The following is a 25,171-nucleotide window of genomic DNA, read 5'->3' as shown; positions in this document are numbered from 1 at the left end:
TTGCAATCCTCCTGCTTCAGCCTCCTGAGTAGCTGGGATTCCACGCATGGGCCATCACACTTGACTATACCGTACTTTTGGGTATATGCATATATGTATATTATATACACACATACATTTGAGGATATATATATATCACATATATACATATGTACTTGAGCATATTTGTATGTATATATCCTCAAGTATGTATCACTTTTTAAAAATATATTTTTAGATGTTGATGGATCTTTATTTCATTCATTTATTTATATGCAGTGCTGAGGATCGAACCTCCTATATCACTTTTTTTTTTTTTGGTGAGTATATTAAAAATCTTGGCTTTTAACTATTTTGAAACATAGAATTTACAATTGTTATTATTGTTAACTAAAGTCATCCTATTATGTAATAAAATGGCAGAACTTATTTCCTTATGTAAACTGCAACTTTGTCCCATGGACTAACCTCCCGCACCCCTGTCTGTCTGCCCTCCCCATGGTCTCTGGTGGCCACTATTGGACTCACAGTTTCTAGGAGGCCAAGTTCCTTAGATTCCGTGCGAGTGAAACCAGGCGGGGCTTGTCTTTCTGTCCTGGCTTATTTCACTTAGCACAGTGTCTCCCAAGTTAATCCACATTCTAAGTGGCTGTCAAGACACCTGCTGTGTAGCCTCAGCTCTATTTACATAGGGTAAAATAAAGCCAGGGCTGTTGGGGGCCAGACTTTTATGATATTTTCTGGGCTTCAGACCTCGCCCCTCCCTGTGGGAATCCAGTGAAAACAGAGACTGAGACCTGGTTTCCTTCCACACTGGCTCGGAGCCCAGTCCCTTTACACCAATGCCGTCCCTGACTTCTTATGAACACAGGCATCGATCCTGCGGTGAGAAGGATGGTGTATGACTGCGAGACCACAAGGAGAGAGAATGAAAATATTCTTAGCCCTAATATTCTTAGCCCTTTCCCTCATCTCAAGGACTTGCATGGTGTCACTTCACGGGCCCAGGAGGTGGGCTGGCTGGGGGTGGCCTGTGGGGGGGGTGGGGAAACAGGATGCAAATGGGTTTAGGCTCACAAAACCTGACCAGGGCCAGCGCGGCTTCCACCCACCTTCAGGTTCTGGAAGGTCAGAGTGACAGACTGGGAGAGAGACGAGTTCCTTCTGGGTGCCACCGCGGCACTCACCACCTGGGAGTTCAGGTAGAGCGGGTCCTTCTCATCGGCCTTTTCAAAAAAAGTCGCATTGAGGATGTTTCCCAGAGAAGCATAGGAGATGAAAGCAACCGCACTGGGACCTGAGGACACGGAAAGGGAGCCTTTAGCGGGGTGTGGGGGGGCAGTGCGGCCTGGGGCTGGGGCTCCGTGGCCGAGCGCTCGCTTAGTGTGCAGGGCCCTGGGTTCAAGCCATGCTACCATGAGACAATACCTCATCCCCATCGGCCTTTTCCCCATTCCTCGACTCTCCCTGTCGTTGCCTTTGTACGCTGTACCTGCTGCTTCCAAGACTCTCCCCCACACAGCTGCCTGGGGGGTTCCTGGCCTTCCACAGGTTTCTGCTCCACCATCACCCAATCAAGGCTTCATGGATGGTGTACAAAACAGTTCCTTCCCAATGTCTCTCTCTCCTTCTTCATCATTCCTAAGCACCCGACACATCATGCCCCTTTATTTAACTAGTAGACTGTCTCCCCTAACTCACCAGCTGGGGAAACTGGAGTGGTAGAGATGATCTGTAAACATTTGTCCAATTCAGTGAACACCTACTGTCAGTGTGTGGTTACAACAGAGTACGAGAGACTGGGTAATTAATAAAGAAAAGGAACTTATTTGGCTTGCGGTTCCCGAGGCTGGGAAGTCCCAGGGCATGATGTTAATATCTGCACAGCATCTGATGAGGGCCTTCTTGCTGCATCATCCCATGGTGGAAGACGGAAGGGCAAGAGAGTGCCTTCAAAAGGTGGAGCCTGCAAACTTGGGTCCCTCTTCCTCTTCTTATAAAGCTGCTAATCCCATGATGATGGGGGTCTCACCCTTCCGACCTTGTCCCATCCTAGTCACTTCCCAAAGGCCTACCTCCAAACACCATAAACATGTGAATTTGGAGATTAACTTTCCAATACATGAATTTTAGGGAATGCCTCCAAATCACAGGATCCATAGGACCCATAGCACCCATAGCTTCCCTTTGATCAGAGATATGGGGTGGATCAGGATGGCCTGAATTAGTTACAGGTATTAAGCCTTTGATAGCTCCTGTTAGGTCTGAGTGTGTTCCCCAAAATTTGTGTGCTGGAAATTTAATCCCCCATGCAGTTCTGTTGGGAGGTAGAACTTTTTGGGAGGTGTTTGGGTCACAAGGGCTCTGCCTGCATGAACACATGACCGGCACTCTAGAAGTTGTTAGAAGGAGTTGGTCTTCTCCTGCCCCTCCTCTCTCCATGATGGAATGATGCAGCAAGAGCCCGTGCATTGATCTTAGACTCCCAGCCTCCGGAACAGCGGGAAACAAACTTCTGTTCTTTGTAAATTACCCAGGCTCAGGATCTGTTAGCAGCAACCCAAATGGATAAACCCAGACCCCATTTATTATGCTGTTAGCTATCATGTTTCAATTGCAAGTATAGGAAAAATATTGCAAACTTAAAATTTGGAAGTTTTCCTTATGCAACCCCATTTTTGGTTTGTCTTGAAAAATCAGAAAGTCTGCTGATCCCGAGACAATGGGTAACAACCCAGTGCTTTCTGTATGAGCTGTAGAAACTGCTGTAGGGACCCCGACCTACAGGTGGATTCTATGACAAGCAGCATGACCCTCTGAGTGACGGTATTTGGCTGCCCACAGGGTGGCTGGAGGGGCCCCTTACCACCCACAAACAGACCAGAGCAGGTGGTCAGCTCCTCAGCCCCTACCCTAAGTGGAATAGCCAAGTGGGAGGGCACCTTGCAGCCCCCTGGGCCCCAGCAGTTACCTGATCACTCAGGTATCCTGACAGGTTGCCTTTACCTAGGTAATGACGTGTCACTTGGCTAGGCCATGGGACCTAGATATTTGATCCAACATCAGTCTGGATTTTACTGCAAAGGTTTATTTTTTTATTTTTTAAAAAATTTTATGAGATTCACATTGATGTAAATAGATTTTGAGTAAAAGCAGATTTCCCTCCTTAAAATGGGGGTGGACCTCATCTAATCAGTTGAAGGCCTTGAGAGAAAACAGACTGAGAACTTCCAGAGAAGGGGAACTTCTGCCTCCTGAGTATCTCTGGATTCAAGCTGCGACATTAGCTCTTCCCTGGGTCTCCAACTGGCCAGTCTCCAACTGGCCTCTGCTGATTTTGGACCGACCGGCCTCTGTCATCCTGGGAGCACACACCTAGGCCCACACCCTGTCGGTGGGGTTTCATGGAGACCCCCGACTCATACACCCACTGGTGTTTTCTGGTGTCATTTTCCAAATGGACTCCATACGTTTGTTCACCCAGGGTCTGCTTTGGGTGAAAGCAAAATCAAGACACGGGAAGATTAACCCCCGACCCCCAAATTTCAAGCGGCAGAACAGAAAGCCTCCCCTTGGGGAAGATGTCTTTGTGTATTTTTGAAAGGAAAAAACTCGAATGGCAAAGCTCAAGGGCAACAACCCATTGGGGAGGAGGCTTCAGGGCACATTTCCCAGGGACTTGCCCGAGGCCCTGCTCTGAGGGCCCTGAGTGCCCTTGCCCGTACCTTGTGTGCGTCCCTGGATGACATCGATGCAGTGGATGTCCACGGAGTTCATCTGGGTGTGTAAGCGGAATGCCTTTCTTTCTTCGGAGCAATTGTCTGAAACCACTCGAGTTTCGACAGCTGGTGAGGAAAGCAAGGGTCAAGTTTACTGATGTTATAAGGACCTTTGAAAGTTGCCTAGTGGGCTGGGGTGTGGTCAGCGGTGGAGTGTTTACCTAGCACCACAAGACCCCAGCACCTCCCCAAATTACTTTTAAGTCAAAATTATAGGCTCAGCACCCAAAATTAAATTCCTTCTAAATCGAAATAATAGACCCAGGATTGGAGACCATTGTCTATTATAATAATAATAATGGTAATATTATTATTATTTTCAGTACTGGGTATCGAACCCAAGGACACTCTGCCACTGAGGTACTCCCCAGCCCTTTTTATTTTTTTTATTTTGACAGAGATCTCGCTAACTTGCTCAGGCAGGCCTTGAACTTGCAATCCTTGTGCCTCAGCCTCCCGATAGCTGTAATTACAGGCATGCACCATCATGCTTCAATATCTTTTTTTTTTTTTTTTGGTACTGGGGATTGAACCCAGGGGCGCTTAACCACTGAGCCAGCCCTTTTTATATTTTACTTAGACACAGGCTCTCACTAAGTTGCTTAGGGCCTCGCTAAGTAGCTGAGACTGGCTTTGAACTTGCGATCCTCCTGACCAAGCCTCCCGAACCCCTGGGATTTCAATATCTTTGCGAAGCAGCTTCATGGAGGTGTAATCGAGGTCCAAGAAACTGCACACATCAAAGCAAACAAGTCATTGAGTTTACGCCTGTGAAGCCACCACACGATTGTGCTAGTAGGACATTTCTATCACCCCGTCAGGCTCCCCAGAGGTTTTGCCTCCTGCCTGTCGTCCCTCTCAGCCTCCCTCCTCACACAACAGTCTGTTTTCCTAGCAGCTGATATAAATGGCTCATGCAGTGTATTTGTTAATTACTTCACCCAGGCCCTGCTGGTCAGCCGGGCGCAGCCTGGTTCATTCCTTCTCTATCGTCTTCTTACCCACAGTACTGTTTTGGACCTTCTGGATTTTTTGTCCTGGGGCTCTCAAGGCGGTTTCTAGAACTTTGGATTCCACATTCTGGAGGATAGACGAGGCTGTTGAGGCGACTTCTTGCTTGCTTCCTGCTCCCCAGAAAGTCTGATTGGTGAGAAGTGACTCAAAGTTGTTGACAATCTGTTGGAGCTTTGAAGACATAAAGAATTTTTAGAAACCAAATCTGGTAGCTCTCCTATCCAAAGGGAGAGTGGGAAGGAGGCTCTGGAGCCAGAGGACCCAGGTTCAAATCCTGACTCCACTATTCATTCCTGCTGTGCGACCTTAGGCAAGTCACTCAATCCTTCTGTGCCTAAGACAGACCCAGGACCTTATAGAGATTTTTGTTTTGTTTTTTAAGTTGAGTGAGTTATGAGAAGCTGTGCCTTCAGAACAGTCTTTTTGCCTGGTAAACACCATGTAAAGGCTAGTTATTTCCATAGTGGTAAGTTTGAAACAGGCCAGTGATTCTCAGCTGGGGGGAGAATCTGCACTTTCTCCAACCCTGGAGACCTTTACCAGTGGTGAAAGAAATCTTTGGTGTTATAGCAAGGGGGAGGTTGCTCTTGGCATCTTGCTGTTCAATATCCTTTGAAACTAGGACAGCTGCCCACTACCAAGCATGACCCAGTCTCCAGTGCCAGTAGGCAAAGCCAAGAAACCCCTGAATCTGAGTTCCAGCTCAGAGCACTCTGACTGGCCTTTCCAAACCAAGGGACGTGACCCCGATGGTGCTGAGCTTGGATACAGTTTGAATGCGCACCCTGAGGGTTCTGTGGCTGAGGCTTGGTTCTCTGTGGCAATGTGGGGAGATGCTGTGGACCTTTAAGAGGCGGGGTCTAGTGGGAGGCCCTTAGGTCATTGAGGGCGGTGCCCTTGGAAGGCGATTATAGATTATAGTCGTTCTTGGGAGAGTGAACTCTGATAGGAGAAAACTTTACCTCTGAATTGCTCTCTGGATTCCTGTTTGGGATTATGAGTCTCCCCGCATTTCTACTGCCCCCTACATTATTGTGACACCAGCCATCATGAGGTCTTTTCTAGAGCCAAGCTGATGCCAACTTCATTGACCTCTAGAACTAAATAAATCTCTTTTCTTTATAAAGAAAGCCTGTCTCAGGTGTTTCATTATAGTAATGAAAAACAGATTAATAGAGATGACTAGCCAAGAGAGGTGCTGGGGAAGAAGGAAGGGCCAAGGTGATTTGAAAGAAAATTTTTTTAATGCTGAATGTCTCTCCCTACATCCTTCTAGTCAAAATATGGTCCTTGGAGGAGCAGCATTACCTGGAAGCCTGTTAGGAATGCAGAATCTCAAACCCCAGCCCAGGTATGCTGAAGCCAGACGTGTACTTTACGACTCTCTAGGGGGTTCATGAGGGCATCAAGCCCCAGATGGCGAGTTTCATCAGCGCGGGGACCTTTCTTGTTGCAGGTCTTTCTCAGTAGGTGGAGTAGAGATTGGCAAAGATGCTCAGTAAATGCTCCTGGGATGAGTGGATGCTCTTTAGAGGGAAATGGGATCACACCCAAGTGTCGTGAGCAGAGCGACATTTAAATAAGCCACGAAGGACAAACACTGCCCGATCTCACTGTGAATCTCATGGAAGAGTTCCAGCTCAGAGCACTTTGATCTCATGGAAGTTGAGGATAGAATTGGTTACTAGAGGCAGGGAAGGAAGGGGGAGGGGATGGAGAAAGGTCGGTCAGTGGTTCAATACCACAGATCGACAGGAGGAAGGAGTTGTGGTGCTCCGTGGAGCAGGAGAGTGGGTACAGTTAATCATAACACACCGAAGAGAGACTTTAAGTAGACTCTCTATAAGGCCATGGTGGGGTCATGGTGTGAATCTGCTAATTACCCTGCATTGATAACTGCTCTTGTACACGAATAAGTGCATCGCACTGGATCTCATAGATACGGACACATTATGTGTCACTCAAAAAATGAAATAGAGAGAGGGTTGGAGGAACTCTCAGAATTGAGGTTCAAATAAATCTTTTTAAACATTTTTCTCTTTTAGTTCAATGAGTCTTCATGAAAATTTGGAGCTTTTTTGTTTTTGTTTGTTTGTTTTGGAGACAGGGTCTCACTAAGTTGCCAAGGCTGGCTTTGAACTTGCCATCCTCCTGCCTCAGCCTCCCAAGTGCCTGGAATTAAAGGTGTGCCCAGCTCTGAGCTGAGCTTTCTAGTTTGGGAGTAGCCTCCCACTCTGCCTGATACATAAAGTCTATCCCTCTCCTCTAAACGGTGGTGAAAGTCTTCTTGGCTTAAATTCACTTGCACAGAGTAGGTGCTGAAGTCTTTACCCTTAAGAATTGCTACTGTATTTCTAACCCAGAAAGATGACATTTTTTTTGAAATGCATTTTTAGGTGACATTTGCATAACCTAAAATTTATCGTTTTAAGGTGAACACGTCAGTGGCATGCACACACTCACGATGAACAGCCAATATCCTTCTGCAGTTCCAAAATGTTTTTGTCAATCCCAAATGACTCTCTGTAACCAGTAGCCCCTACTTTCCCTCCTCCAGTCCTGGGCCACCACCAGTCCTCTTTCTATTCCTGTGGATTTTCTTGTTCTGGACATTTCTAACTTTTTATTTATTTATTTTTGAGATGAGTTCTCACTATGTTGCCCAGGCTGGACCTGGACTCCTGGGCTCGAGTGGTCCTCCCACTTGGCCTCCAGGGAAGCTGGGACTATAGGCACCCACCACAGCACATGGCTGGACATTTCATGTGAATGGAGTCATCCTATGTGACCTTGTGCATCTGGCTCCTTCTCGCTTTGGTCATGGAGAAGTGCTCTGTCATGGAGCTACACCCCTTGCCCTGGATCTGGCCTCTTTACCGAGCACAGTGTTTAGAGTTTCTTCCACCTTGCAAGGAACATATTGAGATTTGGTTCTCCATGGTGTATGATACCCCACTGTCTGGATAGCTCACCTTTTGTTTATCCATTTCCTCACTGATGGACCTTTAGCTTGTTCCCACGTTTTGGCTTTTGTGGGCAGAGCTGCTATGAACAGTATTTGAGTCCCAGTTCCCTTGGGTGTATGCCTAGGGGTGGACTTGTCAAATGACACGGCCAGTCTACATTTAATTTTTCTGAGGAACTCAAAGATGCAATTTTGTAACACAGTGTTCCTGTGATGGCCTGATGATTTGTGGCACTCTTTGAACTCCTATTGTAAGCGTGGTATTATTTCTGCCCACAGTCTGGGGGTGATTATGTGATGTGATTCCACATCATGTAAACGTTGTCGGTCTCCTGGAGACAGCAATGGCAGTGCGTGTGTAATATGCTGTCTGGGTCAGCACTGCACCAAGTACTTCACAGACGTTATTTCTTTTAATCTTCTCAAATATTGAGGGAGGTGGGTTCCATGATCACCTCATTTTACAGGTGAGTAAATCAATTACTGAGAACATGATGGTTGACTTTGTGTGTCAACTTGACTGGGCCCTGGGGTGCCCAGGTATGTGGTCAAGCATTCTTCTGGATGTTTTTGTGAGTGTGTTTCTGGATGACATTATCATGTGAGTTTCTAGATGGAGCAAACAGATGGCCCTTTCTGAATCCTATATGTAAAAATTTAGATTACTGTACGACCAAGAAATTCACTCTTAGGTATAGACCTAAGAGAACTGAAATCAGGGATGCCTACAAGTATTTATTCATAAGAGCAAAACTCACAATAGTCAAAATGTGAGAACAATCTAAATATTCATCAGGGAATGAATGGATAAGCAAATGCGGGGGGGGGGGGCGCTCATCCAATCAGTGGGGGGCCTGAATGGAGCCAAAAGATTATAGAAGAGAATTACCTCCTACCTGACTGTTTTGAACTGGGACATCATTCCCCCCCCATGGACTCAAGTGAGAAGCACTGGCTCTTCTTATGACTCAAGCCTGCCAACCCTTGAAGTAGAGCAATATCCATCTGCTTCCCTGGTGTCCAGCTACAGAGCTCCTGATGGGCTAGCCCACTACAGACAGACTCCAATAATCATGTGAGCTGGCTCCTTATAATGAATTGTTAGCTATCTGTGTATCTACTACTTACCATTTATCTTTATCTTGCTGTCTAATATAATAGTATCATAAACTAATACTATGTCATATAATTGTATGTAATATAATATATAATCAATACTACCTTATAATGTATAATTAAATCATATAAGTAGTAATATATAACAGTACTATTATAAGAATATAATATAATTATACTATATAATATAATTAAACAATACATATAGTACTGGGTAACGTAGGAATATTATTTAATACATAATAACACAAGATACAGTACATTATCATATAATACACCATTATGAGGAGCTAATATTACACGTTCATAATAATACAAGTCTCCTGCCCTAAACCCCCTCCACGTGCTGACTTTGTGAATATCAGGTACCTGATTTTCATAACCTGGCTAGGTTCCAGGGTTGGCCTTCACTCACCTCTGTGTGGCCGTTGGGTGTCTTTGAGGAGGTGATATCTGCAGAGGACACGGAGAGGTGTTACTGGTGGGAGGAAGAGGGGGGCTCGCCGCTTTGCCCTGCAGGGCTGTGTCCCCCCTTACGTTCACTGACAGGGTTGCTTGCTTGTTTGGGGCTCACAGCCTGAGGGATTTTTAGCGGGGTGATTTTGTGCCCCAGGAGACATCTGGTGAAGTCTGACCTGGGTGGATACCCCTGGACTCTAGTGGGTGGGGCCAGGATGCTGCTCAACCTCCTACAGCAGCAAGACGGCCCCCTCCAGGAAGAATGATCGGGGACAGCGCGTGGCGGGCAAACCCCTCCACAGAGGAGGCAGAAGTGTAGGTGTCCCGTTCTCCAATTCAGTTTTGCCTGGACACTGTAACTGAAACGGCCGAGGAAATGGAAAGTTAGAAGCCTCAGGTTTTTTAAAGTCAGCCTGAGAATCATAATAATGTTACGGGAAAGTTCTTTGCCCTCTTTAGCCCAGTGACTCAGGCGAAAGCCAAGCTACAGGTCAACGCAGATTGAGAGCATCCAGTTTGGCTCTCGGCTACCCACGAAGACCTTTGATTGCTGCCTGCGCCTTGTGAAGGTGACCACTTCTGTCCTAGAAATCCAGGGAAAGGCCAGCAATGTTACCTACCTGTGACCATCAGGCCGAGGTGAAGTCTGTGGTTTTCAGCTGAGTCTATTTGCTAACAAGGGCACAGAGCTTTCCTGTAATATTGATGGCTTTGTCTTCAGACTCCAGGAACACTGACCTACCTACCACCTGAGGTGTGTTTGTTATAGGACACCACGTTCATGGTAGAAATATGTCATTTTGACTGAAGGCTGAATAAACTTTGTCATGGCGGGAAGTGGCTTGGACCTTCCAACTGTGGTTAAAAATCAACTCCAAATGGGGTCAGTCTCTTTAAAAGCATTGTGCAGAACTCTTGAAATCAGGAAAATAACCAAAGGAATTTTCTTCTCTTCTAAAATAAGGTGAGTCTAAGTAGGTGAAGCCCAGGGGAAGCCTCGGTCAGTTCGTGTCTGGTGGGCAGAGGTGCCCGCTGCCTGGGAAGAGTCTGGTGCGGTTGGAGTTCATTCTTCCACTTGCTCACTTTACAACCACTGATTGAAAGTGTGAGCTTGTGGCAACGAACATGAAAGGAAGGGAGGAAGGGGTGGGAACCCTACCCTGGGCTCCCCCAATGTTAATTCATTCAGTATTTATTGAGCATCTATAATATGATTTTAGCATGAACTACAATACAACACTACCGTGTAGATTGGCTCAGTAACCTCCCCTTCTCTGTCACTTTTCCCACCTGGACCCCCATCTCAGACATGGAGCCCATCAGGTCCAAGACCCTGGTGAGGATTCCACTTGGGAAATTTGAGTGCTGCAGGAATCTTACCCTTGGTGGAAAAAATATTGTTACTAAAGCATTATTGTTTAGGTGGCTGAACTTTCCCATGGCCTTTCAAAGCTGGAATTTTTTTTTTTACCTATCTATCTATGTATATCTATCAATCAATCATCTCAGGTCCTTGCACCAGAGCACCCTCTGTAGCTCTAACACTGAGTTACATCCTACCCCTGGTTCCCCCAATATTAATTCACTCAGTATTTATTGAGCATCTATAATATAGTTTTAGCATGAACTACCTACAATACAACACTACCATGTAGATTGGGTAAACTTGGTCTTTCAAGCATATAAATGTATAAGTGAAAATTGTCTGTAAGGTTATTAGGGTGTCCCATATTATCACAATGCCGATACGATTTTTTACAAAGCAAAAAGTTTATCATTTCTAATTTGGAAATGAATAACACCACAGTCAAAGTGGTTTAACAAAACCATCTATAGAAAAATGAATGGAACAAATCTGCAGAACTTAATGTATAAAATGAGGAAGTTTCTTTTCTTCTGCCGTGTTGGGGATCAAATGCAGGGCCTCTTGCATGCTAGGTACAAGTTTTATTTCTCAAAGAGAGCTCGGGAAGAAGGTTTTCTGACATCTCAGAAATTCCTTTACCAGTACCAAGTCCTGAAATGAAATTCCTCTTGTTCAAAGCATCTGGTGTGGTTTCTGTTTTCAGGCTAGATTCTGACTGATCAAGAGGGATAATTATTATTTTCCTACTAGAAAAAGAGTCTCCATGTCCCTCGTGGGCTGCCATGAGACCCAGGTGAGAATACAGGAAGAGAATCATGACTGAATCCTCAAGTCAGGCTGACCTAAATTAAAAACCTGTTTATGGATGACCGACCTCACTATCAGCAGACTTTCGAGTTTCTGGATGTCTCAGTGTCTTTCATCTGCAATGCTTACTTCACAGGATTACTGCAGATGACATAAAGCATGGGCAGCATTTAGTGGAGACCCTAGGATGTGGCACAAGGGAAATAAGGAATAGAAGAATAGCTATTAGCATCATTATTTTCTTATCAAAGTAGCTTCCTCAAATTTAGTTTTGTCTCTCTTCTATGAGGCCAACTGTGGCCAATAGCTCAGGGCTGGTAAAGCTCTCTGTGAAATAAAACAGGACATGAAAAAGAGTGGGTGAAAATCTGAGGGCAAGTTGGCACTTGACGGTGACCATCCTTTCCCAAGAATGCAAAGTCACGTGGTTACAGGACCTGTTGATTTGTGCATATAGACTTCCCCCATAGGTGATTTCCATGGGAATGGTTAAGTTTATAGAATATGGAACTTTTGGTGGGCACAGACCCAAGGGTGGGCACATGACTTAAACTGTAACATTTTGCCCATTTCCAAAGAATTTGCAAGTAGGTTGAAGAGAGGGTTCATTAAGCTCTCTTTGGTTGGAGCCATGGACAGGGTAAGATGTGGAGCTGAGGGTGGTCATTTTCTGTGCTGTGATCTAGGAAGCAGAGCCAGCCTTCAGGGAAAAGAAGAAAGGAACAGACACGAGAGGGTGACTAAGGTGGAGGGAGCATGCTGATGGTGTGGGGTCACCCGTTCCGGCTAATTCCAAATCCCAGCTGCATTCTTGGCCTTGAGTTCCATGCATTCATAGGAACACACAAGTTAGCCTGAGTTAGTTTCTTCTTTGTGGTTCAAAGGATTCTGTCTCAATCACCACCTTCTACTCCCTCCATCTCCAGACTACACTTGCCCTCCTTACTCCACTATTCCCTTGAACTTGGACTTCCTCCTTCTCTTTGTTCTCTTCTTTCCAGGAAATAGAAACATAATCTGATCCCAAAATAAGAAAATCTGTTTCTTTGTCCGCCCCCCGCCCCCGCCGTGTTAGACTCAATGAAAAATGAGGGAGGGAGACGAGAGGACAAGAATTGCCTTACTCTGACAAGTGTTCTCATTGGAATTGTTGAATTGCACATCTCCGGAGAGGAGCTCATATCCAGGCAGGCAGCGACAGTGAAAACTTCCTTCGACATTCTTACACTCAGCATTCAATCCACAGTATATACTGATGGGCGGTTTACACTCATCGATATCTGAAAGACAAAGGGAAAATTTGGCCAGTCATCCAATGGACATTTATTGAGCATCTACTCTGTGCCAGACGCTGTGCCCTTTCCCCCAGGGTCTGTCCTGGGTATTGGAGATAAATTCGTTTAGGTAGTGGTTGTCTTTGTTCTTTCTTGGTTGATTTTGCTTGGGTTTTTTGAGAAGGAGACATCGAAGCAAGGATTCAACTGCAAGCGCTTTATTTGGGAGTTGATTCCAGAAAACACTTAAGAGGGAAGTGGTGAAATGAGAAAGAGAAGGGAAGGCAGATGATGAAAGGGATGTTATTTAGCAAATTTCCGTAGTGGGCAACTGGGGTGCAGTTCCTCTGAGAACCTCTGGGAGGCAATGTAGAGCATACATGTCAGCATTATCTCTCCAGAAGGGAGAAGACGTGGGCGTTTACCCACCAACAGGCACTGTTGCTGATGCTCCCAGGAAGCAGCCAGCTTTTCTGCCTCTCACGAGCTGGGGCTGAGTGGTCTCCAGTATCCAGAAAAGACCTCATATTTGGTATGCAGAGGAATGGGGGGAAATGTCAAGGTTATATATGCTGGATACTGACCATGCCTGCTAGTGTAGACGTCGTCCCAACCTTGAACCTGTGAGTTTCACTTTGCTTGGAAATAGGGTCTTTTCAGAGGTAGGTTGTGGCAGGCACGGTGGCACACACCTGTGATCCCAGAGGCTCGGGAGGCTGAGGCAGGAGGATGGTTAGTTCAAAGCCAGCCTCAGCAATTTAGTGAGGCACTAAGCAACTCAGTGAGACCCTGTCTCTAATAAAATATAAAAAGGGCTGGGGATGTGGCTCAGTGGTTGAGTGTCCTGGGTTTAATTCCCAGTACCAAAAAAAAAAAAAAAATAGATGAGGTTCATGTGACTGATGTTCCTCTAAGAAGAAGAAAATGCCATGTGAAGACAGGGGGGGAGAAGGCTGTGGGTGACTGAAGCAGGATTAGGGTGCAGCAGCTTCAAGCCAACTGACTCCCCTGAGACCATCAGGCCCAGTGAGAACATTCTGGAGGGAGAGAGAGAGAGAGAAAAAAAAGAGATGGAAAAGTCTAAAGAGTGAGCCACTGGCTGGCGACGGGGCCAGGGAGGTGCACCTGTGCACATTCCCCTTCCGTATTCCTTGGGCTAAAGGTAGGTGAGTGTCTCCCCAGGACTGGAGGTGAGCAGAGTGTGGAGGTTGCTGGTGAGGGGTGGCCACTCGGCGAGTGGAGGGTACCTGGAGACTGGAGGGTTTGCAGGTGAGGAAGGTGCAGGGAGGAACTTGCTGTCATCAAGAGAATTGCAGGAGAGTGGTGGGGGGATGGGGGCCTGCTCCCCAAAGATCTGGCAAAGTTTACCCTCAAAGTATCTGCTGTGTCTCAGGAACATGGAAGCTAAACCACGACCAAGCCTGAGCCGGGTGAAGACTCCTTGCTCTTCCTCTCCCTCCAGGGTTTCTTTTCTACCAAGATTCAGGGAGGAAGAGCCAAGTGGGGGAAAGAGAAGGGAAGCCAGAGACACTGCCAGTTCCTGCCTGCAGGCTTCCCCCCAAGAGGGAGCTTGAACTCTGGAAGGGGAACAACCCCCTGCCAATTCCCACCCGGAGCGCTTTTTATCCCATGGGATGGTATGTTTCCATCATTGAATGGAGACTGCAGTTGGCATGTTGGGTGACCACAGAACTTTATATGAGAAATGTTTCAGCCGAAGCTTTTATTTCCTCCTGCTTCAGTAATTATTCTCTCTCATTTTTTTTTAAATGACACTATGCTTTTCCAGAAGCATTGTCACATTCACCATCCTCTACAGTCCCCCCACCACTTGTGAAGTCAGCATTGTCAGCCCAGAGGGATAAAGGAGGAAATGGAGACCCAGGTAGATTCCGGAAGAACCTGCCTTTCTTTTTTGGGTACCTGGGGATTGAACTCAGGGTCCCTCGACCCCTGAGCCATCTCCTGTTGGGAGTCACCCTGGCTCCAAAGACTAACCCCCCCCCCCCAGAAGAGTATTCAATGGTGAGCCCTGCTGGCTCACATGATCCTTACCCACCAATCAGACTAGCCCTGCTGGCTCACATGATCCTTACCCACCAATCAGACTAGCCCTGCTGGCTCACATGATCCTTACCCACCAATCAGACTAGCCCTGCTGACTCACATGATCCTTACCCACCAATTAGAAAGCACCCCATGCCAACAAACTGTTCAACCATTAAACTGTCATAACTGTCAAACCACCCCCGGCTCTATAAATATGCAGAGCTGTTCCTCAATAAACGGGCATTTTCTCTGACAACGAGCCTTGTTTGTTCTTTCACCTCCCCAGCCTTAATTTGTATTTTATTTAGAGACAGGGTCCAGGGTCTCACTGAGTTGCTTAGCACCTCACTAAATTGCTGAGGCTGGCTTTGAACTCAAGATCCTCCTGCCTCAGCCTCCCAGGGGCTGGGATGACAGGCCTGTGCCACCGCGCCCAGCTGAGAGCACAGCTGTTTCCGACTTCTTCAAGGTGTCTCTTTCTTGGTGCAGGCTGAGTGGCAGTTTTCAGCAGGGCCGATTCCCCAGAATTCTCTCTCCTGCATCCCTCACGATGCCTCCACCGACCCTCATGCAAAACGCCCCTTACCTTTACATATCTCCAGGGGGTATGTGAAAAATCGCTTCCCAGATCCAGAAATAAATCCAGGGTTGCAGGCGCAGTGAGTGCTGTTGACGCAGTATCCGTGCAAGGGGCACCGGTTGCAAGGGCCTGCCGGGAGAAGAGAGGCAGGTCAAACCTCATGGGGCCCTCACGATCACGGGTCAGCAGAATGAATATTGATACAATGGCCATTTTGCCAGAGTGACCTCCAGGTTCCATGCAGTCCCCGTCAAGATAGCAGACATTGTTCATGGAACTAGAAAAAAAAAATCCTAAAATTCACAGTGTCAGGTCAAACACTAATCAGCGCCTAAGAAAGCTCATGGTGAGGGAAGGTCTCTAAAGATGGGGGTAACAAAGGAAATGGGGAGGGGGAGCTGGCCACTTCCCTCATCCCCAGTCCTCAGGAGAGGATCCAAACAGAGCGACCCTGGTTGGGACGTAGAGGAATGTACCCACAAGACATCTGAAGAGACCCTTCTGGGCAGTGGCCAGCAACCTGCCCTAGATAGTCCCCATTCTGTAGGCACCGGGCAGTCCTCCCTGTATTCCAACCCCCTGCTGCTGAGGAGGAAGGGGTCAAATGTTCCAAACCTCTCCCTTGAGCTCTCCAAGTCATTTCTTTGGGATGAGTAGAAAGTATGCTTGGGGCATCTGCAGCCCTGGGGTTGAACACACAGAGAAAAAACCAAAGACCCAGAACAGCCAACGCAATTCCTCAGCAAAAAGAGCAATCCATGCTGGAGGCATTCCATATCCAGGTGTTAGAGAAGCTTCTATTTTGTATCTTGTTGATTTCTCATTTCTTTCCATTATTATCTGCTAGAAGGCAAGGTATTATCTCTAACCAGAAGAAAGAGGGAAAAACTCAAGTTATTAAAATTCATGAATGAAAAAGGAAGCGTCACCACAGGCACTACTGAAATGCAGAGGATCATCAGAAACGATTTTGAAAATTAGAAAAATCTTGAAGTCATTGACAAATTTCTTGAGACATATGACCTATGGAACTAAACCAGGAGAACAGAGAAAATTTAAACATCAGTTTCAAGTAATGAAACTGAACTGAAGACACCATCAAAAGCCTACCAATAAAGAAAAGCCCAGGATCAGATGGATTCTCAGCCAAATTCTGCAAGACCTTTAAAGAAGAACGAACACCAATCCTCCTCAAATTATTCCATGAAATAGAAAAGGAGGGGGCCCTTCCAAACTTGTTCTATGAAGCCATCACCCTGATACCAAAACCAGACAAAGACAACACAAAGAAAGAAATTCAGACCAATATCCTTGATGAACATAGATGCAAAAATTCTTAATAAAATTCTGGGAAATCACATAAAAACATATTAAAAAGATAGTGCATCATGATCAAGTGAGGTTCATCCCAGGAATGCAAGGTTGGTTCAACATACCGATCAATAAATGTAATAAATAAATCAATAAATGTAATTCATCACATCAATAGATTTAAAGACAAGAATCACATGATTATCTCAATAGCTGCAGACAAAGCATTTGACAAAATAAAGACTACTTCACATACAAAACACTAGAAAAACTAGGGATAGTAGGAATATATTTCAACATTATAAAAACTATATGTGTCAAACCCAAGGCCAACCCTATTCTGAAAAAAAGGAAAGTTGAAAGCATTCCCTCTAAAAACTGGAACAAGACAGGGGTGGCCTCTTTCACGGCTTCTATTCAACATAATCCTTGAAGCTCTAGCCAGAGCAATTAAATAAAAGAAATTAAAGGGATATGAAAGTCTATTTGCCAATAACATGATTCTATATTTAGAAGACCCCAAAAAACTCCACCAGAAAACTTCTAGAACTCATAAATAAATTCAGAAAAGTAGCAGGACATAAAATTAATACCCACAAGTCAGTTGCATTCCTATACACCAATGATGAATCCGCTGAAGAGAAATTAGGAAAACAGTAGCTTTGAAAAAATAAAATACTTGGGAATCAATCTAACCAAAGAAGTGAAAGACCTCTACAATGGAAACCACAGCACACTGAAGGAAGAGATTGAAGAAGACTTTGTAAGATGGAAAGACCTCCCGTGTTTGAGGACAGGTGTGGCCCCAGGTCCACCCCTGATTCACAGCCACCTGTTAGGCTCCGAACACTCACCTTTGGCAACCTGAGCCTCAGCTCCAGACAAGCTCAGCAGAAAGCAGAGTCCTGGAACAGAAGGGAGAGACATGAGAAAATTGAGGAAAGATTCCAGTAACTCCTCCAAGGACTGTGTATCAGTTAGCAGAGAGGACATGTGGCAGCTGGTGGCTGTGAAGTGAGGAGGTGGGAATCATAATTTTTTTGAGTAAAATGCAACATGCCCCGTGATGCAATCTCCCCTTCATCTGGCTTGTGAACAATACAGTAAAATCTATCTTCATCACTGCTTCAGTTTGTTGTATGTTGCTATTACACAGTACCAGAGAGTGGGTATTTATAATGAGCAGAAATTTGACTCATGGTTCTAGAGGTTAGGAAGTCCAAGTGAGGTGCCCGTTATATTTTTGTGGTTAGAGGTGCCTTGCTGCATCAAAACATGCCAGAAAGCAGAACTGGAAGAGAGAGGGAGAGGGGGGTGGGGAGAGGAGGGGGGATGTCATCCTTTATAGGAAGCTTCTCCTGTGATAATGAACCAACTCCCATGGTCATGACATGAAATCCATTCTTAAAGGTTCCACCTCTCAAAACTGTTGCCCTGGGGATTAAGTTTCCAGCACCTGAACTTTGGGGGAACACATCCAAATCACAGCACTCACTAATGTCTCCCCCCATCATTTTATTTTGGTAACCTACACATGACATAAAATTACCCTAATAATTTCTAAGTGGAGTTCGGTACAGCAGCCACCTCCACCCATCTCCATAACTCTTTTCACCTGGAAGAAGTGAAGCTCTCAACTCATGAATCACCCTCTATCAGTCATTAATATCTTGGGGTGGAGTTGGGCAAAGCCCAGTCCTATATCCATAATACCTGGGTCAGTTAATTTTAGTTACGTTGTCTTGGTTGGGTAAAAAGATACCTAGAGAACTGGCCGGGCTTTATACCTGGGTGTGGGTGTGAGGTGCTTCTGGACATTGGCCTGAGTTGGTGGACTGAGTCGGGAGGACCTCCCCCCTCCCTTATGGAGGGCAGGAACCATACAACCGGCTGAGGGCTGGGCAAAGGGAAGGTGAGCTTCCTCTGTCTCCTGGGGTCAGGGCACCTGTCTTCTACGGCCCTTGGATGCCAGACAGGACTTCAAGTTCTCTGACATTTGGATTCTGGGACTTTTGCCAGGAGTACCCTTTCCCATCCCCTGGGTTCTCAGGTCTTTAGCTTTGAACTGAGAGTTAGACCATCAACCTCCCTGGTGCCGAGGCTTCTGGACTTGGACTGAGCCACACTGACATCCCTGGGTCTCAGCTTGCAGATGGACAGCTGTAGAACTTCTCAGTCTCCATTATCATGTAAGAAAATTCCCTAACAAATCCCTTCTCAAATCTATCCATCCATCCACCTATCCATCCATCCATCCATCCACCCACCCACCCTGGTTCCTTTTGAAAGTTCTAGGGAAGAATCCACGTCCTCCAGCTTCTAAAGGCTACCTTCCTTCCTCGGCTCATGACCTCTTTCCCCATCTTGAGATCCAGATCTGAGTCTCAAAGTCCAGTTAACTTATTTAGTCATTTTGGGTCAATCCAGACCAACGGCAGGATTTGGGAGAGAAATCTGGCAGCGATCCTTCAGGAATTGGAGAAAGAGTGATATGAAACCCATCGGGACCTCCAAGGGTCTCTGATGGCTGCTATGACAAATGACCATGAACTTGGTGGCTTAACTCAGCTCAAACATATCCTCTTACAGTTGTGGAGGTTGGACGTCTGGAATCAGTCTCTCCAGGCTAAACTTTTGGCTTTGCTTTTTCTAGCCTGTAAAAGAGGCCCATGTTCCTTGACTTACTCCACCTTTAGATTTGCCACGGTGATCTCTTCTTTCTTGCCTTCCCCTTGCGATGACATTAGGCCCACGTGGATAATTCAGGATGCTCTTCCTGCTGAAGTTTGGATCTTGAGTGTCCCAAGGCCCATCATCTGTAAAGGCTGAGTTGCCAGCCTATGGTGTAATTGGGAAGTGGAGAAACCTTTAAGAGGTGGAGCCTAGTGGGAGGAAGTTAGGTCATTGGGGGCATGCCTTTGAAGGGGACCCTGGGACCCGAGCCCCTTCCTCTCTCTTTCTTTTCACCTGGCCACCATGAGGTGAACAACTTTGCTCCACCAGGCTTTCCCTTAGTGGTGTCCTCCTTCATCACAGATTCAAAGAAATGAGGCCCAGCAAGCCTGGACTGAAATCTCTGATTTCTCTGTGAGCCCAAATAAGTCTTTCATCCTTTAAGTTATTTATATCAGGTATTTTGTTATAGCCATGGAAAACTGACTAAGATAGCTATGAACTGCTTCATGGCCTGACCCTTCCATGTTTCCTTAAAAACTCCCTTCCTTTTATTTTTGTGCAACAATTAATGTTGCAGCAGACACTTAAGCTTCACACCTTCCCAAATATAACTAGTTCACAGAGCCAGATGGTAAAATATATGTCTGAATAGAGTAGCTCCTTGTCTGGGCACCGTCATGTTTAAGATGAGTCTTTGTACAAGCTACTAACCCCAAACTTGCTAATATGGGTGAATGTGTCTTAAATTAGAGTTTCCAAAGGGTCATTCAGCAGAGCAGAAGCCCAGAATTCTAAGAAATTAGAAGTCACTCCTTGACTCATTTTGTGGATGAGGAAAGAGGTCCTCAGGAGTTAAGTTGCTAGGACTCTCGTTGTGCAAGTTTGGTCAGGCTGTTTGACTTCTCTGTTTCCTTATATGGTCCAGCACAGCCTACTTCATGAGATTGTGGCGAGGAGCTAAATTGGGGAACATGTGGAACGTGTTACATGCACCCCATCATTGCTACTTCAATTATCATTTGGATTAGAATCTATTTTAATTCTTGACTTGATGACCATTCCACCACACAAGCTACTTCTGTCTAATGATGTGGGCAGAGAGTCCATGGATAACTGAAATTCACAAAGAATCCATCTTAGAAATATCCAGGACTCTTCTTCCAGTTGCAAAAAAAAAAAAAAAAAAAAAAAAAAAAAAGCAACCACAAACAACATCAAAACAAAAACAAACCAACCAAAAAACAAAACCAGGAAAAATCTTGCTTGGAGCTTGTCTCACCTTGGATTCCACAGATATATACCGAACACCTTTTATATGTGAGAGTCTCTGCTGGGGTCTGCAAAGGTGAGGATATTTGCCTCCAAGTAGGTGATGTATTTTGATAGTTTCAGAAGCAGGCAATAGACTTTAATATCTAAGTGGCAGTGACACTTCTAGCAATCCACATAACTTCTCCAAGATGCCATTTCTCATCTATAATATGAGGACCCTGTGTTACAATGAGTGGAAAGCAATTTTAGCCTGAAATCAGGCTTCTTTAGGTGCCTTTAAAAAATTATTTTTAAATTAAACTTTTTTTGTAGTTGTAGATGGACAGAATGCCTTTATTTTATTCATTTATTTCTACATGGTGCTGAGGATCGAACACAGTGCCTTACTCATGCTACGCAAGGGCTCTGCCCTGAGCTACTGCCCCAACCCTCTACAGGTGCTTAATGAAATGAAGCTTTGTTTGATATTGTGGCTGTTGATATTATTTGAAGGATGGATGGGGTTTCAAAAATGGGGTTTCAAAGAGGTGGTCACTAAAGCCATAGAATCGCAAGAGACAGGGAGTGGAAAGATTGAGGTCTCCAGGCAGAATTCTGTGGGAGGAGCAGTGTAGTACAGATCTCAGGCCAGAAGCCTTGGGTATGAATCCTGTCTCTCTCATTTGAATAGTTCTCAGCTGTTTGACCTCAGACAAATAACAACCTCTCTGTGTCCATATCTTGTCATCTGTGAAATGGGGATAATAGTGCCCACCCCCCTGGTCTACTGTGAGGATTAAATGGGATTACATGGATGCCCTTCACTTCAGCGTAAGGTTACATTCTGATAAACCCAGCACAAGTTGAATATCACAAGTTGATACACATAACTTAGTGATCAGCACAGCTTAGCAGAGCCCAACTTCAATGAGCTCAGAACACTTACCTTGGCCTTCAGTTGGGCAAAACCATCTCGCAGAAAACCTATTTATAATCCAGTGCTGGATATCTCATGCAATATTCCAGTACTGCCCTCAAAAGTGAAGAACAGAACAGTTGTCTAGGTACACTTCATTGCCAGGTTGGAAAATTGCAAGCTGAACCCTCATAATTTGGGGACTATCTGTACATGTTAGATGCATGATGAGTACTCAAAAGTGTTGGTCATTATAATTAATATTCTCGGCACAGGAAAAAGAAAAAGGAGGAGAAAAGAAGAGCATGATAGGAAGGAAAATGAATTGGGGTGGCGCTGGTGCACAGGGTATTCAAGGCAGGGAGGGTGGCAATTAGGAGAAAAAAAAAAAAAGAAACAGAAGAAGAGGGAGATGAAAATCTCACTGGACTGGACCTTGTGGAAAATGTCAGGGAGAGTCAACAGCCTAGTGAGATTTGGGTGGAAGCCAGAAATGAAGGGAAGACGGAGAGAATATTCAAAGCAGAAGGAAAACCTAGATAATGACTGAACCAAGTAACCCCTTGATGGGGAGGGTCACAGCAGTGACCGCCACGCTCACGTACCTGCCAGAAATGACCCCTGCATTCTGTGGTGCCGGCCACGCGGCCAGCTCTGCAGGCCTCCTCCTGTGCCCTCAGCCAGCCACCTCTGCAGTCTCAGGGAATCTCATGAGACTGGACACAGGGATCGCAAGGTCGACGGAGGCAATTGCTGGTCTAAAAGTGACTTCTCTTCCTCTTTCATCATCAGACCCAAATTTCTGTGGTTTTCTTTTGTGTGTGTTTACTTCTGACACCTTTTGTGTGCTCGTTTTTTTAGGGTTCCTGGCTGTGGGTTTTCCTGGTTTTGTTGATTGCCTTTGGGATGAAAGGATCTGCTGCCTCCAGTCCAGAAAGGCTCTCGGGTTACATTGTGTGGCCCCAAGACCAGATAGTGCCTTTGGATTCAAAACAGATTTTAAATGATCTGTGGTTTCTGAGTGGGATAAGCCAGAATTCAGGGTGTTTGTGTTGACAATTAAAGTCCCTAGAGGAGTCATTTTCCCAATTCTTGGAAATCTGTGTCCCCCCAAGCAAATGACACTTTCCAGTTCTGACTGGCATCTCAAAATATGGCAGAGGGCGATACATTTTTTTTTTTGTTATTTGGGGGCAATCCAAAATGATGAAAGGCTTTGGGAGGAAAGGTCTCTCAACCTTTCCCACTTTTAATCAATATCTACCAGCCTGTGGGGTGGCCAGATACTGGCCTGGAGTCCCAGCTACTTGAGTGACTGAGACAGAGGGATTGCTTGAGTCCCGAGTTCAAGGCCAGCTGGGGACCGTAGTGAGACCTGGAGTCAAAGAGAAAATTTACTAAGAAAATGTTGTTCAATGACCTGTGGTGCCATTTAGGAGTAGAGCAGAGAATAAAATAGATACCTTATTTTTAAACGTAAAAATTTAACATATATTAATTGTACATCTATTCCCAAACACGCATGGTGTCTGCTCTGATCAAATCCACTCCTCTGCACCCTTCCTAATGACTAGTACTCTGTGAGAGAGAACACGTGGTACTTGTCTTCCTGCAGACACAGGCTTTGCTACGTAGAGCCAAGAGTTGGTGGGCAAGCCAAACCCCCAAAGAGGTGTAATCCACACAGGGCTGGGGCCCCTTCACGCTCCAGTGTACACCAGGGGATGTTTACGTGAACATTCAACCATCCAAGATCCAAGAAAGAAACACACAACAAGCCAAAAAAACCCACCACTCAAGAAATACACAAAAAGCTATCATTCAAGTATCAAAACAAAGAATTTTATTCATAAGATGTACAGAAAAAAGGCTTAACGTCATTTTTTTCTTTTTTTCCCAAGTATGAAGCTGCTTCCTAAAGTCTTTTTAAAAAATATTTATTTATTTTTTAGTTGTAGTTGGACACAAGACCTTTGCTTATTTATTTTTATGTGGTGCTGAGGATCAAACCCAGGGCCTCACCTGTGCTGGGCAAGTGCTCTACTGCTGAGCCCCAGCCCCAGCCCAAGTCTTATTTTTTTCTCTTTGAGTTGTGTTGGAGAAGAGTTTGGGGAACATTTGAATCACTGGATTTTTTTTTTGGGTGCTAGAGATCAAACTCAGAGCTTTGAGCATGCAAGACAACTGTTCCCCCACAGAGCTGTTGGATATTTTAAAGCAGGTGTAGTATCTTCATATATTTTCTGCTGCTATAACAGAGTCCTCGAGACTGGGTGGTTTATAAAGAATGAAAGCCGGGTGCAGTGGCACACACCTGAAATCCCAAAGGCTCTGGAGGCTGAGGCAGGAGGATTGTGAGTTCAAAGCCAGCCTCAGCAATGGTGAGGCACTAAGCAACTCAGCGAGACCCTGTCTCTAAATAAAATACAAAAGAGTTGGGGATGTGGCTCAGTGGTCGAGTGCCTCTGAGTTCAATCCTTGGTACAAAAAAAAAAAAAATCAAGATTTATTCAGCGTGTGGTTGGTTCTGGAGGCTGGGAGGTCCATGGGGTTGAGTGGCAAAGGTCTTCTTGTTGGGGACTCTACAGAATCCCAAGGTGGTGTACAGCAAGAGGGGCACATATAAGAGTCAGGGCCACGCTGGCTTTTATTTTTATTTTTTAATGATTTTAAAAATTTATTTATTTTGCATTACAATTCTTAACCACGCTGGCTTTTATAATAGACCCAGTCTTGAGATAACCCCTTAACCCATCAGTCCATAAACGGATTAATCCACTCATAAAGACCACACCCTCATGACCTAATCACCTCTTAAAGGTCCCCCCCGGATCCCACCTCTCAAGGTCTCACAGTGGGGACTGCATTTCAGGGTGATGATGTTCAAGCCATAGCATGTGGTGATGGATTGGCTTGCATTTTGGGGAGTTTTTAGGAATTTTATGGATTGGAGGTGGCAGGAGAGGATATGAGGATCGAGTCTGATCCGGGCTGAGCTCATCACCAGTGCAATGGCCTCTGGTCATCTTCTATGGCACTTTCATCTTGCAGCCCGTTACCTATCAAAAGACACCAAGCTTTGTCACTCCCCTGCGTAAACCTCTCGGGGATGGAGGCGAAGCTCAGTGGTAGAGCACCTGCCTATCATATGCAAGGCCCTGCGTTGCATCCCCAGCATTGTTTCCAACAATGGGAATCTCCAGGCATTTACACACCTCAGAGCCCAGATTCAAGCCTCAGCCCCCAAAATGCTGTTCTGTTTTAGGTATAAGAGATGAAACCAAGAACAGAACAGACAAAAATTCCTGTTCTTGTGGATCTTTGTCTTTGGCACATACTATTCTATCTGGAATCTACACCCACACCTAACTCTAGGCCACCTAATTCTCAAAACCCAGAAGAGGCATTTCCTGCAGGGCCGCCTTCATTATAGCTCCCAGTGAAGCCCATACGAACTGATAGGAATTCCGTCATGGTTAGCTCACGCTGCCAGTAAGCAGGTCCTGAGGTAGGTGTTGGGATGTCCGCGATTTTCTGGGGATAGGCAGGAGTTGAGATGCATTTGATCTGTTGGGGGAGGGACAGAAGCTGAGACGCCCAAGAGTTTTGGAGGAATAGGGATGATGACG

At 45.6% G+C, this 25,171-nt stretch overlaps 1 protein-coding gene across 1 annotated transcript in view; it reads right to left on the bottom strand.

The window, feature by feature from the left end:
• The window catches only part of Adgre3 (adhesion G protein-coupled receptor E3), a 33,905-nt gene extending 11,602 nt beyond the window's left edge, over positions 1-22,303 (bottom strand). The window contains exons 1-8 of the mRNA XM_027955191.3: positions 22,148-22,303; positions 17,554-17,604; positions 15,395-15,517; positions 12,610-12,765; positions 9,269-9,306; positions 4,760-4,943; positions 3,705-3,824; positions 1,092-1,276 (exon numbers count right to left, since the gene is read on the bottom strand). Coding sequence (XP_027810992.2) covers positions 1,092-1,276; positions 3,705-3,824; positions 4,760-4,943; positions 9,269-9,306; positions 12,610-12,765; positions 15,395-15,517; positions 17,554-17,604; positions 22,148-22,169 — 879 coding nt within the window. The 5' untranslated portion in view covers positions 22,170-22,303. The remainder of the gene's footprint in view (positions 1-1,091; positions 1,277-3,704; positions 3,825-4,759; positions 4,944-9,268; positions 9,307-12,609; positions 12,766-15,394; positions 15,518-17,553; positions 17,605-22,147) is intronic.
• Between the last annotated feature and the right edge of the window lie 2,868 nt (positions 22,304-25,171).

This window comes from Marmota flaviventris, chromosome 1 (genome assembly GCF_047511675.1).
Source record: "Marmota flaviventris isolate mMarFla1 chromosome 1, mMarFla1.hap1, whole genome shotgun sequence".
Lineage (NCBI taxonomy): Eukaryota > Metazoa > Chordata > Mammalia > Rodentia > Sciuridae > Marmota > Marmota flaviventris.
Note: the sequence above shows the minus strand (reverse complement) of the source record. Positions and strands in the feature narration are given on the sequence as shown.